Here is a 15,377-nt window from a genome sequence, read left to right on the forward strand (position 1 = left end):
GACAGATGCGATGGGGTCGGGGGACCGTGCCACTGGGGCCGCCGCCGGCAGAGGCTCGTCTCTCCCCGAGCGCTGCTTTAGTTTCCTCCGACTGCGCCTGCCCATGCAGCCTCCTGCGCCTGCTCCGCTGAGAAGCGACCCCAGCTCTCCCCCGGTCCCCTCGGCCCGCCGCACGTGCGGCTCCGGAGCTCGCGCCCCTCTGCTGCCGGAGCCTCCCCCGGGCAGCGGGAGGAAAGGGAGCGGGAGGCGCATGCCCGTGGAGAACGGGGAGCCGTGTCTAGCGGGGGGGGGGGGGGGTAGGAGGAGCGCCGACCGCCGCTCACGGGAGGGGGCCGGAGAGGGGGCAGGGCCAGGCCTCTGGGGCGGGGCGGCGTGCGATGCTGCAGCGGCCGCGTCGCTTGTAAACAGAGCCGGCTGCTGCCCACGTGACCGCGCGAAGTACCTGTACGGGGGAGCTGTATTGTCCGCGGCGGCGGTGCCCGCCCGCTGCAGGACGCTACCGCGGCGGGAGGCGGGGCCGGCGCAGCTCGCGTCGCGAGCGCTGGGCGACTAGCGGCGGTTCCACTCCGGCCCGGCTCGGGCGCATCCTTTCCCCCCCAAGATGGCTGCAGGCGGGCGGTGAGCCGGCGGCGGATGCCGAGCGCGGGCGCGTAGCGGGGCACCATGTCGGCCTTCGCGCTGGAGGAGACGCTGGAGGCGGACTGGGTGGCGGTGAGGCCCCACGTCTTCCTCGAGCGAGAGAAGCACAAGTTCGCGTTCATCGTGGCCTGGAACGAGATCGAGGGCAAGTTCGCCATCACCTGCCACAACCGGACCGCTCAGCGGCAGCGCAGCAGCTCGCGGGAGCTGCGTCGGGGCAGCCCCGGGGGGCCGGAGCACAGGGCCACTCCTCAGGCCGGCGCCCCCGCCGCCCGCCGGACCCCGGCCTGTGGGGCGGACTCCAGCCCGGCCAGGAGCTCCTCTCATCCTCGCGCGGACTCGCTGGTCCGGGGCACAGAGAAGGGCGCCGCGTCCGGGGCAGAGGCGCTGCTGAAGAGCCCGTTACGGACGAAGGCCAGTCCAGTCCGGAGGCCTCCGCGCAGCACCGAGGCGGCGGTGCCGAGTCCAGCAGGTGCGGCTGAGGAGATCGAGGTACTGGAGCTGGTGAAGGATGAGCCTGCCGTCCAGCAAGGCGCCGAGCCGGCGGCAGAGACGGACTCCCCGGGGGAGGAGTGCAGCTGGGCAGGCCTCTTCTCCTTCCAGGACTTGCGAGCCGTGCATCAGCAGCTCTGCTCGGTGAACTCGGAGCTAGAGCCCTGCCTGCCTGTCTTCCCCGAAGAACCCTCGGGCATGTGGACGGTGTTATTCGGGGCCCCGGAGTTGTCCGAGCTGGAGATGGACTCCCTGTGCTACCAGCTACAGGTTTACCTGGGCCATAGTTTGGACACCTGCGGATGGAAGATCCTTTCTCAGGTGCTCTTCACCGAGACGGATGACCCCGAAGAGTATTATGAGAGCCTGAGTGAACTGCAGCAGAAGGGCTACGAAGAGGTGCTGCAGCGGGCCCGCAAACGCATCCAGGAGGTGAGGCCCCAACACAGCTAGGACCCCTCTACATAGCCGCCTTCTTCCCATTCTGTGTCACCTGTTGTAACTTTGCTACCTCTTGATCCCCTGTACATTTGTACAAACTAAATAGAAAACTACTGTAGAAAAGGAAGACTCCACTTTGGGTGTAGCTAAAAGGTAAAATGTTGGCAATGGAAATGGAAAAACTGGGCTATATCTTGTTGGAGCCAGAGCCATATTTGGATTGTTTCAAGTGCTCCTTGTGTCAGGGCCAGACTTCTGTGATGTCCTAGGAACAGCTATATTCTAAACAGTACAATTTAGAGGTCTGTGGATAAAAATGTTATGGATCTGGGGAGACCTAAATGCCAGATGCACAGTTTTTTGCATTGTTCTTGTGCCAGGAAGTGTTGGAGTCTGGATTTTTCTGTATGAGTGAGATTAGCAACATGTGTTACTAAACTATTGTTGAAAAACTATTTCACTAAGAGGGTGATAAAGCCCTGGAATGGGTTGTGTGGAGGGGTGGTGGAATTTCCATCCTTAGAGGTTTTTAACAAAGACTTAACAAAGCCTTCACTGAAATGATTTAGTTGGGATTGGTTGTGCTTGGAGCAGCGTGTTGGACTAGAATGATGGCTCAAGGTTTCGTCTAACCCTAATCTTCTATGTGTTTAATTTGACAGTACCATTTGGGAACTTGAGAGCTTGACTTAAAACAATTGTGGGCTCCCAAAGACTTCGGGTACAGAGATGTGTTTTTTGCAGTGCTAGTTCATGGTGTGTGAATTTTTGCAGTCAAATTAGTTGCATTTTTCTTTAGCTGGTAGAATTTTGGGATTTGAGATTTTAAAAAGATCTAGCTCAAGAAACGTCCATATATGTTACTTTTGTGCCAGTTTGTAAAAAGTCTACCGTATTTTTTAAGTTCTTTGAGACCTGCTTTTTTGTTCAGAGAGTAGAATTTGAGGGATTGGAGTTAAAAATAAGAGAATTCAGGTACAAGGTTTTGTTTCTTCAGGGTTATTGGGCTGAAATGCATCAGAATTCAGATTTTTTTTTTCCAGTGTAGTTACTTTTTTATTCAGGTTGTATGTACAGTGCTGTCCAAAAAACTGCCAGTCTCCAGATGCCACATCTAGGTTTTAGCTAAACTTGTGCTGGGATGCAATGTGGTTTGAACTTTTTTGGTGCCATAGGAACAATCATAGACTCATAGAGTCTACTACATTGTATGTCATAGAATTTTGTGGGTGACAGCCAAAATAGAATAAATCCTACAAGATCCAGTTGCTGGAACTGGGCTTTTGTAACATTAATGCTCAGATTTGTGGCTATCTGGATTTATTTATATGGAAATAGCTAGATTTGCTCTGCATTCTGACTGTAGAGTTTACGGTCTTGGGTCCATAAATCATAAGGATCCAGCTTTCACCCAGTGAATGGAGTCATGGAGATCCACAACATATTCCTTTTTGAGGATCATGTAATGATGTTGAATAGTGACTATTAGCTCATTGCAACATTTTCATGTATTGACACCTCATTACAGTATCATGTCAGAATTAATCGTGATTTTTGTGGCATTCTTACCAAAGGGCCCAATTAATCTTTGATGTTAACTTGGTGATATGTCACTGATGAATTTGGCCCAATACTCCTCTTTCTATTTTACTTTCTTGTCTAAAGGAAGGAGAAGTAGCCTAGAGACTCCAGGCCATTTGTTTAGCACTCTTTTTGTATGGCCCTGTAGTAAAAAAGAGGTGCTTAGGATACCCTGTATAAGGCTTTGAACCTCATTTGGTGTGAGAGCCACTGGTTCAGTATTACTGCCTTACAGTTACCTCAGTCCTGATGAGTTTCCACCTGTGCTGTTTGTCCACCAGAATCGTAGGTAGAAAAAATAATCAAGTGGCTGAATAAGATGTCTTCAGTCAAATTTGGATGTTATCAACTTCTTACATTCTTGATAAATGTGTGTAACTTGGTGCATACAAAATGTCATGGCAGAATGTGAGTATTTGACCACAGTACAACCTTTCTTCCCCATGGTAACTGAACTAATTGTATACCTAATGTCTGTAGAGTTGTATCTGTGTCAGTGCCTATTGTGTAAATCAATCCATCTTTAATTAAAAAGTGCTTCATGTTTAAGGAAGGAGACCAACTGGTTGACCTGCTCTTTCACCTGTGGCTCTCAGGTTTCTGCTTCCTTACCTGTTGACACAGCGTACTTAGTTATAGATTCATTTTAAACAACCAGTTCTATCATTTGGCTCTTTAATATTAAGAAAAAGGAACAAATGATGGGGTATCCAGTTTTTGTTAATAGGTAATTCTGGAAATAGAAATTTTCTTTGCCTTCAAGACAGACTGGGCTCTTCCCCTGAAATGTAAACCTCCAGGATCACATTTCATATATTCCCTTTCAACTTGCCTTTTACCATCTGTATTTGAAATCTACTTGTCACTAGATAGGAATATTAGAATCCTGCAGTTTTGTATGGCTATGTATCTTAGCAGCTTTGAGACACAATGCTGAGTGTTCTCAGCATTGGGTGTGGTATGTATGTGTTATGAAACCTAGTAAATGTAGATGGCTTTTGTTAATATGCAAGATTTTAACCAGTATTTATCATCTTAAACATATTCTTAAGGCTTACGTTTCCTCGTGTAATTTTTATAAGCTAAATTCCATTGTGCACTTTAAGATGCTGTAATATTTGTAATATTCCTAGGTGTAAATTTAGTTAATTTAAAAGGAGCATGGGGGAAGCAAACTAGAAAAAGCCTTTGTATTCATTGTTGTAGTGTCCTGCTCTTTGTCATCTGTTGCTTTTTCCATAGGTACTACGTGATCCAATTGGTCTGTATAGTGATGGTGCTATTAATACTATGCATCTTTCTTTGCTTGAATGGTAAAGTTAATAAACCGTAAGCATTTAGCTCCACTTGAAGTGACTGTCTAATGTGCAAAATAAGTAAGACAAAAATAGTTGTGCAGGAAGGATATCATCGGTCTTGCAAGGATTTGATTTGTATTGGTTAATATCAGTAAATGTCAACTTCAAACTAATGAAAAAATAATTTTCCTGGATGACTGAAATGAACAGTGAGGCAAAATAAAAACTGTTGGTTGAGAACTTTTAGAGGTTAAGGATGTTTCCTTTGAATATTTGAGATAATTTGTTTTACATTTATAAAGTTTTACCTTTTGAATGTCAACATGCCATTAAATAATTAACTAATCCTATCCTCTAGTGTCCTACAACTATGAACTTTAAATAACAATCAGAAAAAATGCTTAAAAATAAACAGTGATCTTAGTTGTGGAAATTAGACTTGGCAGAATTTTAAGTTTTATATAATTCTTCTCTTCATCAAGAAATGCATGTTATACCAGTACAAATACTTTTTTCTATAATAAGCTGCATATACATTCAGTGGGCTGGCTGTATAGCTATGCCAGCAAACTTCTACAGTAGACTGAGCCTTGCTTTACTTCTCTCCTGCCTAGCTAGTTGTGAAGTTGAGGATCTGGGGAGATGACTATACTACTACATCTTCTCTTCAGTCCTTCAGTAAATTGTTTCTTTGCCTTTCACTGCTGCTGCTCCTCCTATCTTTTTAACTGCAGGAGCATGAAACTGACATGCTTGATAGTTGCACTGCTGCCAGTAGAAATTAGTAACAGCTGAAGGGGCATTGCAGTAGTCTACCTGCAGATGGAGGAAGATCACTTTGTTGCATGACCTTAAAGTCTGGAAACAGATTTAATGAAAATTTAAATTCAGAAGGAGTTAGATGTAATTCTTTTATCTGCCATGGCTACTTTGCTACTGTTTTGGGGTAATAGATTTTATTGTAATCTCTTCCTCAATTTAGAACACACTCAGAGCACTTTACTAACCAACTGGTTAGTCTTAGCCGTCTTAATTTTTTAACTCTGAACTCTTTTGATTCAAAGTGGCAAACTTAAGAGACTTTAGACTGAAGATTTTTTTTTTTAAAATCTACTATTGATATAAATAGCTACACCAGGAGTGGCCAACCCATTACAGATGAGGAGCCAAAATAGTGGTGGATACAGTGAAAAGAGCTGAGGGGACAAAAGTTGTTGAGAAGGGAAAAAAAAAAAAAAGTTTGCCCTTTTAAGAGCTGAGCAGGCATTGCCCTAATAAGGTGTCCATTTTGAAGTCTGCATAGGACACTGCAACTGCTTCTTTAAGAACCGTGGGTGCTGGAGCTGCAATTTTTTCTTGGAAAAGCTGCAACACTTTTGTCATTCATGAATGCTTAATATCACACACACCATGCAGGACAAATTTTTGCTGCAGCACCTGTGAGCACTGTTTTATTGGCAGGCGTTCTCTCTTGATGAGTAAATGAAACTCACTTGGTGGTGGTTAGAAGTATTGTCTGCAAAAGAGCAGACAAAAAGCATTCACACGTGCTGACTTAACGACAGAGCTATTTCAACACAACCTTGTCACTAAAAGCTGCATAATGTAGACATGCACTACATGGTGTAGCTCAGAGGTGGCCAACCCTGCAGCTTGCGAGCTGTGGGTTGCCCACCTCTGTATTGAAATAGCTGTTGTTAAGTCAGCACGTGTGAATGCTTTTTGTCTGCTCTTTTGCAGACAATACTTCTAACCACCACCAAGTGAGTTTCATTTACTCATCAAGAGAGAACGCCTGCCAATAAAACAGTGCTCACAGGTGCTGCAGCAAAAATTTGTCCTTCATGGTGTGTGTGATATTAAGCATTAATGAATGACAAAAGTGTTGTCATGCAAGTGTAGACATAGTCTTAGGTTGTTGTCACTGAAAAAAATAAAACAGATTCCCCCATGCCAATATACCTTGTATTAGAGAATAGTGGATGTAGTCAGTCGTACTGTTTTCTTTGTAGAGTCAGAGGGTTTTTTTGGTATGTAGTTGACCATTTATGTGGCCATACAGGAAAGAAACAAAGTCAAATCAGAAAATTGGTAGTAGAAGCTGTGGGGAAACAGAACAAGTGGTTACTCTGGGGGAGAGGACTTGTGGGCACGGGTGCAATGAGGGGGAGGGCAGAGCAAGCCATAGGGGCTCCCAGGCCAGATTGCGAAAGTGCTCTAAGTTGTAGATGGCTGTGGGTCATGAGTTTGAGACTCCTGCTTTAAAAGGATACAGCCAGCATAGGTGTTCATTTGTCATTTTCAAGTTAAAAAATCAAATAGTAGTTAACAACTTGTAAGGCTTCTGTCTCATGAACATTTTAATGTTTTTGCTTCTGGTACAGGAAGCATTTTACAGTTAAGATAGTATTATGGTGAGCAAGTGATGTTTGCATGATAATTCCAGTAACTTAAAAATTAAACCATAATTACTGCTAACTAAGGATGTTAAATGGCAGTTACCCAACTCCAGGAGCCAGCTCCAGCCCAGACTCACTCACACTACGGCTCTGCATTTTAAATGTAGTAAGAGCCTCCAGGCACCCAGCCGCCACGAACAGGATGCTCCAGCAGTGGCCCCTGTTTGCCTCAGCCAAGGCTGGCCACGTGTACAGGAGCTGCTGTTGGAGCGGCCCCTTCCCGCAGCCAGCCCTGGCTGCCATAAACAGGGGCTGCTTTGCAGCAGCAGCCCCTGTCCCGGGAGGTGGGGAAAGGGGACCCAGCTTCCCGCTGGGATCTCTGTGGACAAGTGTTGCATTGCAGCCATCTCCTCTTCTCCCCCCTCACCCTGGCTGCTTCTGATAGAGGCAGGGGGGCTGCCTCTTGAGATAGTGCTGGGGGGACTATCTTTTAAGCTGCCTTCCCCCAGCACTGGCTTCTGTTCCTCCTCCCTTTGCTGCCTTTTATAAAGGCAGCAAGGGGGAGGAGTACAGGGAGCAAGTGGGGACTGCTTCTGTCTCTGCTCTCGCCATTTCCCTGCTGTGCCTCTGCCTCCTCTACCCTCCTCGGAGATGGTGCTGGGGAGAATCAGCTTTTAAGCTGGCTCCCCACATCACCAGCTCCTGCTCCTCCTCCCCTTCTTCACTTTTAATTATTCCTAAGGATTATAACACTATGAAAAGACTTTATACAAAATTTCTACAATATAAAGCATTATAAGGCTAATATAAATTTTCTATAAGACATTACGGAAAGACTTAATACAAAGTTAAGACTTATGACGTTCCTATATTATAAAATGACTAATACAAAGACTTATCTACACTTCCCCTGCCCCACCACTGCCTCTGTCAGAGAAAGGCAGCAAGGGCGGGGTGTAGGAGTCAGTGCTGCAGGGGCGCTGTCTTAAAAGCTGGTTCCCTGCAGCACCATCTCTGGGTGGGTGGGTGGGTGGGTGGGTGTGTGTGTGTGTGTGTGTGTGTGTGTGTGCGGGGAGGGTGGCAAGGGAAGCTGAGGCATAGCGGGGAAACAGCAGGAGCAGGGGTTGAAGCAGATCCTGCTTGTGCTGGATCTCAACTGTTGTGCCTCTGCCTTTGAAATGTAGCAAGAGCACTGTGGGCTAGGGATGTTAAAGATCAGATAATGGAACAGTCGAGTAACCTCATGACACTTTATCAATTTGTCTACAGTTCTATAGTCTCTGGGGGTGGGGCCGGCAGCCACTGTATCAGAGGCAGCTGCATGGGGTGCCAGGTGGGAGCTGGTCCATGAGGGGAACCAGTTTAAAAACCAGCTCCCCTTGTGGACTGGCTGCCTATATCACCCTGAGCTGCTGCTTCTGAGAGAGAAGCAGCAGTGCTGGATTGCAGCAGCCCCTGTCAAGGGGTGTGGGGGGGTCTGAGTTCCCAGACTTGGCATGAGCCAGAACTGAGCTGGGCTGCCTGGCTCTTAATACACTTGAAATGCAGAACTGAAATGGGGGTTGGTCCCAGACCCAGCGTGAGTCAAGACTGAGTCGGGTTGCCTGCCTGCCCAGTTCCTAAGACATTATAAATCCAGAACCACAACAAGGATAGGTCCCAGAGCCATCGCATGCCAGGATTGAGCCAGGCTGCTGGCCAGCTTGCTAAAAAATTTACTGGCATGGAGAAGGGGCGAGGGAAGTGTGTGTAGTCTATATCATTAACCAATAAGCGAAAGCTTATTGGTTAATCAGTTTATCGACTATACTATTACATCCCTACTTTGGGCTCTTGCTACATTTCAAAGGCAGAAATGTAGTAGTTAGAACCCGGGTGAGTGGGGATTGCTTGAGTCCCTGCTTACCCTGGGTTCCCCACTGCTTTTCTGCCTTTTACATGTAATAAGAGCTGCAGGCGGCTATTACTACATTTAAAAGGCAGAGGGGTAGCTGGAATAACAAGCACTCCACCTCCCCTTTATTGACTGAGTAGTCAAATGGACATTCCATCGACTACTCGATTAGCTGATTAATTGAAATTCAATATCCCTAGTTATTTTTAAAGGCTTTTTTAGTATCCATTTACGTTTTTACAGTTGTGGGATGGTGATCATAAAATTATTTAATGATCAATTGAGATAGTAAAAGTTAAAACTCTGTAATTGTTAAAATATGAATTGTCATCATCATCACGTCAGAATATACAAAGTAAATATCCGTAAAGTTATCAAGAAACATTTTCTTTTGTCATCTGTACATTTTGATTGTTGATAGAAATATTTTGTTGGTTTATGTATATGATCAAATCAGCATTTATCAATAATGAATCTATCATAATGTGCATTAATTAGTACAGGTTGAACCTCTCCAGTCCAGCACTCTCTGGTCTGGTAACATCCGTGGTCCAGCATGATTTTAGATAGCAGGATGTTTGCTTATCACAGGTGTGGCCAAGTTTCTGTGACCTTATAAAGTTAATTTACAGCTGTCAGTACTGGCTCTGTGTTCTTCACTGTTGTTTAGCTCTATTTTACCCCTAAATGTCTTCTAAGAGCCCAGCAAGCAGTGGAAATGCTGGTAATGCTGCTAAGCCTAAGCATGGTTTTCTGTGCTTTATCGATGTATTTCCTTGTGCCAATGCAATAAAATTGTGTAACAACACTAACACTTTGTTATGCAGAGAACTGATAATTGGCTAGGCATAGGCTTATATAGGGTGCATTAGTACAGTCATATATATTGTAAGTTTATTCACCTCAGTGAAATTAAAATAGAGACCCACTGTCTATAATACTGACCTCCTGTGGTTCAGCAAATTCTCTAGTTCAGCACCCATCAGGTTTCGAGGGTGCCAGACTGGAGAGATTCAACCTTTATTTAGTTGAGCCCTAACCAGAGAGGACTTCTTTCCAGAGTTGTCCTTATTAATCTTTTTCACTTATTCTAAGGTTTTGTCTACATTGCCACTTTACTGTGCTGTAACTTCTTGCTCAAGGTAAGGATGTTAAATATCAGTTAATTGAATAGTCGGTTAACTTGATGGAATTCTTATTTGTTGTTTGGCTATTCTTTAGTTCCTGGGAATGGGGCTGGCAGCCAGTATACTCTGGCCCCACTCCTGAGGTGCCTTCTGCCACTCCATGCTGCTACCTCTGTATCAGAGTGGAATGGCAGCAGCCCCTGTTCAGGGAGGGTCTGAGCTCCCAGACTTGGCACAAGTCAGAACTAAGCCGAGTGAAGAGCTTTAAGTGAAGAGCTACAGCAGGGATAGGTCCTGGCATGAGCTGGGCTGCTGGCTAACCTGCTAAAAAAATGTACTGGCGGGGAGGGAATGTGTGTTATCTATAGCATTAACCAATAAACTTTTGCTTATCGGTTAATCGACTATACTTCACCTCCCCCTCCTGAGTAGGGATGTAATAAAGCACCCCGTCCCTCTGAGTGCAGCAAGCTGCAGCACTGTACAGCCCCAGCGTAAACAGGTTGCCGGCACTGTTAGAAACTACCTCCACAAGGGGAATATTCCTAGAGTGCTGCGAGAATTGAGTGAAGACTAATGCAGATAGTAAGTCTAACTTAGGCTTTATGTGCCTGCTGGCAGTTTTTCCAGTTTGTCATGGACTACTCAAAGCTTACCATATGCCTAAGAGTCAAAACTCTTAGGCTATGTCTACATTACAGGAGTTTTGTGCAAAAACCTGCAGAGCGTCCACACCTCAAGCGTGTTTTTGTGCAAGAAAATTTACAGTAAAACAGCAGAACAGAGGGCTTTTTGTGGTGTAGGTATACCACTTTCTATGAGGAATAACTCCTTTTTGTGCAAGAGTTCTTGTGCAAAAAGGTGTGTGTGGACGCTCAATAGAGGTTTCTTGCGCAAAAAGAGCCTATCAGAAAAAGCATAGGTGCTCTGTTGGCCATTCTCTGAATGGCCATCAAAACTTTCTTGCGCAAGAGTGTCCATGCAGTCTGGACATTGCTTTTGTGATGTGCTTTTGAGGTGTGGACATGCATTTGCGCAAGTAGTTTTTGTGGAAGATTTCTTCCGGAAAAAGTTTCTTGCATAAAAACCCTGCAATGTAGACACAGCCTTAATATAGTGTTTTCCACCTAACTCATGCTGCAACTGTGAAACCCAACATTGAAGATACAGGTTGGACCTCCCTGGTCTGGCACCCTTGGGACCTGACCGGTCCTAGATGATGGATTTTGCTGGACCAGGGAAGGTCATTTTTGGCCCACCTACCACGAGCTCACTCTAGCCCTAACTCACAGCCCTAACCTGCTTTGTGACAGCCTCCCCTACCCCCTTCCACTGCAGAGGCAGCTTTGGGGTGGCTGGTGGCACTGCAGAGACGGTGCTGGGGGGAACTAGCTTTTAAGCTGGCTCCCCCCAATGCTGGGTCCTGTCGTCCACCCCTTGCTGTCTCTGGTACAGAGGCAGCAACGGGTCGGGGGGGAGCAAGTAGTCGACTCAACTACCGATAAGTGTAGGCTTATCAAGAAGTTGACTACTCACTTACATCCCTAGTATTTAATTGTCACATGTTTATATATTGCTCTTCCTTTTACTTTTGTTCTATGGATAGAAACAAATTTTTAAAAAATTGGTGTTTGAAGCAGTAATAACTTACCTTTTCTCAGAGGTTAGGATTATTTTAAATGTGACTTTTGCTTTCTTCTAACAAAATGGTGTTGGGAAAAACAAAGGAATGAGCTTCTTTAAAAAGTGTATGAAATTAATAGCTTTATGTACTTCATCTGTAATAGATGAATACATCTTTGAAAAAGCAATCCCACAGGTTTAAACTTGAAATTGTCAGAAATCCTTGTGCATTAGGAGACTTGTGGCCGTAGGTTAATGAGCAGGGCTCGACAAATTAGTGAATCTACTCGCCCATGGCGAGTAGATTTCAGCCGGTTGCCCCGTTCACCGGTGGCATGCGCATGCACAATGTGGATCTGGCGCATGCGTAGTGCGGGGCTGGTGAGTAGATTTCGCTGCGGTTTGTCAAGCCCTGTTAATGGGAATGCTGGTTTGCTGCTCTTAATTGTTGCTGCCTTTTTCCCAAGAATTGTAGGATATGTGGGCTAAGTATACACTACAAACTTACATCTGTATAACTTTATAGACTAACAAAACATGTATAGTATCATGAGCTTTCGTGGCATGGTCCACTTCTTCAGATGATGACCAGACCATTTGATGTTTTTTAAGTTTATCCTGTACAGACTAACTCAGCTACCCCCTGAAGCATCTATATAACTCACTAAGGGACGTGAAAAAATGCACTGACCTCACCACCAGTTTGGACAACTCTGTATTGATGGGAGAGTTTCTCCCGCGGACCTAGCTTCTACCTCTTATGGAGGTGTTAGCTACACTGACAGGGGAAACTCTCCCATCACCATAACAGTGTCTTCGCTACAGTGATGCAGCTGTGCTGCTATAGCCTGTATGTGTAGACGAACCCACATTATCTCACAAAGATTGCTAAAATATTGGACAATGTTGCATACATGTAAAAGATAAGATTTGAATTTCTATATATGGTACTCATGTGGATGGATTTGGCAAGAAAGAAATTCTTTAGCTCCTTGTTTATTGCTTTTGCTAAAGATAATCATGGGTACTGTTTTATCTAGCAAACAATAGAATGGGAAAAGGGGGCTTTAAATTTCAATTTATATACTGAAAGACTCTGGGCCTCAATTTAAAAATCCCACACTAAAAGTAATACTAAGATTATCAAAATGTGGTAATACCATTCAGTATGCCCTGTAACTAGTGAGCCAGAGTTTTTAAAAATAAAATCACTCTCCCTCTTCAGTAACTCCCCTCTCTCAATTCTACCTTCTTTCAGATTCTTGGGGGGGGGGAGGGGGGAGATGAGCTGCTTACAGAGCAGTAATATACTATCAAAGCAAGTAATTTATGTGTGTAACTGGTGTGTGTGTGTGTGTGTGTGTGTGTGTGTGTACACACGTGTGTACGTACTGGGGAATTTATTATTGACATTGGATCTACCAAATTATTTTGTATTCCGTGTCAGTTTTTCATGCTCCTAGGTTCTGGGCATAATGGATACTCTCAACTCTTCTTATAGTGATTGTAACAGTGTGGGTGCTACACAGTAGTGCTGTTATTCCGGAGTAATGGCGGCTGTTCCGGAATAACAATGCGAGCGTCTACACAGCAATTCAGTTATTTTTGAAATAAATTCAAAATAACGGATGACTTATTCCGATTTACGTAAATCTCATTCCACGAAGAATAACAACTATTCCAAAATAGCTATTTTGGAATAGCAGTAGTGTGGATGCTCCACTGCTGCTATTTGAAATAACTCCTCCCCACGGCCATTCAAACTAATTACTCTCCAGTGCCTTCTCGGGCTCTAAATCGAGGTAGCATGACCATCTTAGAGAAGCCTGCCTTGGACTAATTTTGAGGCTTCCCGGTAATGTACATGTGCTATTTCGAAATAGCACATTTTGGAGTATTTCTTCCGGAACACCTTATTTTGAAATAAGCGTGAAGTGTAGACGTACCCTTTGAGACTCACTGCTGTGGTACCTCCCGTTTTAATGGTGGGACATAGTGCTTCTAGCTCTGGAGCACCTCCTGCTGGCTGGTGTCTTGCCCTCAGTTACCTGTTATCAGCGCTACCTTTTCAGGCCCCATGTCTCTCCCAGCCCATCATGCCCCTTTTCTCCCGGTACTGCCCCACAGCAGAACCCCCACATTTTGTACCTCTCCCTTCCCAGGGAACTCCATCACGTCCCATGTCCACCTTGAGTCAGTGGCCAACTGCCATTCATTATCTAGCTCCTGCCTTGGGAGCAAACTACATCCTGAAATGGCCACTCATCGTTAATACAGAGGTGTGGACCTTTTGCCTTGCTCCAGCCCTAGTACTTCTCAGGCCCCTGTCTCAGGCCTGCAGCTTGGGAGTGGGTCAGGCCAGAGCTCCTCCACTCTGCCTAGCCATCTCCAGCATTTCTGTCTCGGGTACCCTCTATAGCTTACCAGGCAGCCAGGTCCTTCCTTGCTCCACAACTGGAGCTAGAGTGTGTGAGTTCCTCCTCTCCAGGAGCCCTTCTTATAGGGCCTAGACAGTCCATGGGTGGTGCTGTCTACTCTCTTCAGATTTGCCCACTGTCCCAACCCTCCCCCATAGCTGGATTTAACCCTTATTTCACTGGAGCAAGGTGACCACCCCACTGCAGATACTAATCTGGACATATGCAGTTGTATCCCTTAAGTATGCCAGAATATATAGAGGATGGATGTCTGCCATACACACTTTTGGGCTCTGAACCAGAATTACGATACTCTGTTGCTTAGTGCTCCTTATCTTTTCACCTTTTGCTGTGTTGCATCTAGGCATGTGAATGGTTAAGGGTGATGCTTACTGGTTATGGCTCTCCCCTCTAATCCCCAGTTTAATAGGTTAAACTTAAAATTTAACAGGTTAACTAATTAAACAGGATTTTGCATCCTGCCCTTTGCTTTCTTCACTTAATCTCTCCTTCTCTTATTTCTTTCCCTTATCCTAAATCATCTTTCTCCCTCTTTTATTAAATGTCCTGCAAGGCTTAGCTTTAAAGTCAGTCCTTTCCAAGTTGCTTACAAAATCCTGTTTTTATTTTGTGTTCTTCGTAGCCTCCTATCTCTGAGATATCGCTCAATATGTAGACTCAGAACTAAATAGCTAGCTCATTCCAATCACATCTTTTTTTTAACCTTTTTTTAATTGTCACTATAGTACTCTACAAATGGCCAACAGGGTTAGCGGATATATAGCTTTTTACAGCTGTAATGTTGCTGTAATAATAGAGATGGGGGAGCCACTTAAAAACCGGATCTTGTGAATGGCTGCATCTGGCAGCTTTCCATAGGTCTTTATGTAATCTTTGCCAGGGCATATTTTGTATGTCCCTTTTTCTAATCTAGTACATTATTGTTGGTATAATTCTAGTTGATTTAAAATAGCTGCTTTTAGGGAAGAAAGTCTTCAGAAATATAGGTTTGAGCCAAGTAACTGATTATATTATGTTCAGAAGAAGTGGGCTGTGCCCTCAAAAGCTCATGATACCATCTACATGTTTTGTTAGTCTGTAAAGTGCTACCAGACCATTTGTTGTTGTTTTTTATTATATTATGTGACTCTTCCTTGCTTTTCAGAAGATAAAATTTATGACTAAAGAAGGTAGTGTAGTGAGAGGAAATGTTAATTCTCAATTTCTTCAGTCTCACCCAGATATTGTGTTAAAAGAGATGTTGGCACCTGTGCTAAACAAAAGGCTGCGGATAGATAACATAAGTGTTGGTGCCTTTTTGTTAGGGAAAGCTGACAGAAGGCATATCTTCTACTATGCATTTTAGAGAGTTTGTCTATTTGTGTGTGTGTTCAAGAACTCCTCCTAAATGATAAGAGGTAGGGCCACCAAATTCGGTATACAATTTTCTCTTATAATTTAAAGCA

The 15,377-nt window shown here is 44.7% G+C and overlaps 1 protein-coding gene across 1 annotated transcript in view; it reads left to right on the top strand.

Annotated features, from left to right (window-relative positions):
• Positions 1-302: 302 nt before the first annotated feature.
• The window catches only part of JMY (junction mediating and regulatory protein, p53 cofactor), a 146,544-nt gene continuing 131,469 nt past the window's right edge, over positions 303-15,377 (top strand). Inside the window, exon 1 of the mRNA XM_006119180.2 lies at positions 303-1,563. Coding sequence (XP_006119242.2) covers positions 664-1,563 — 900 coding nt within the window. The 5' untranslated portion in view covers positions 303-663. The remainder of the gene's footprint in view (positions 1,564-15,377) is intronic.

This window comes from Pelodiscus sinensis, chromosome 6, assembly GCF_049634645.1.
Source record: "Pelodiscus sinensis isolate JC-2024 chromosome 6, ASM4963464v1, whole genome shotgun sequence".
NCBI lineage: Eukaryota > Metazoa > Chordata > Testudines > Trionychidae > Pelodiscus > Pelodiscus sinensis.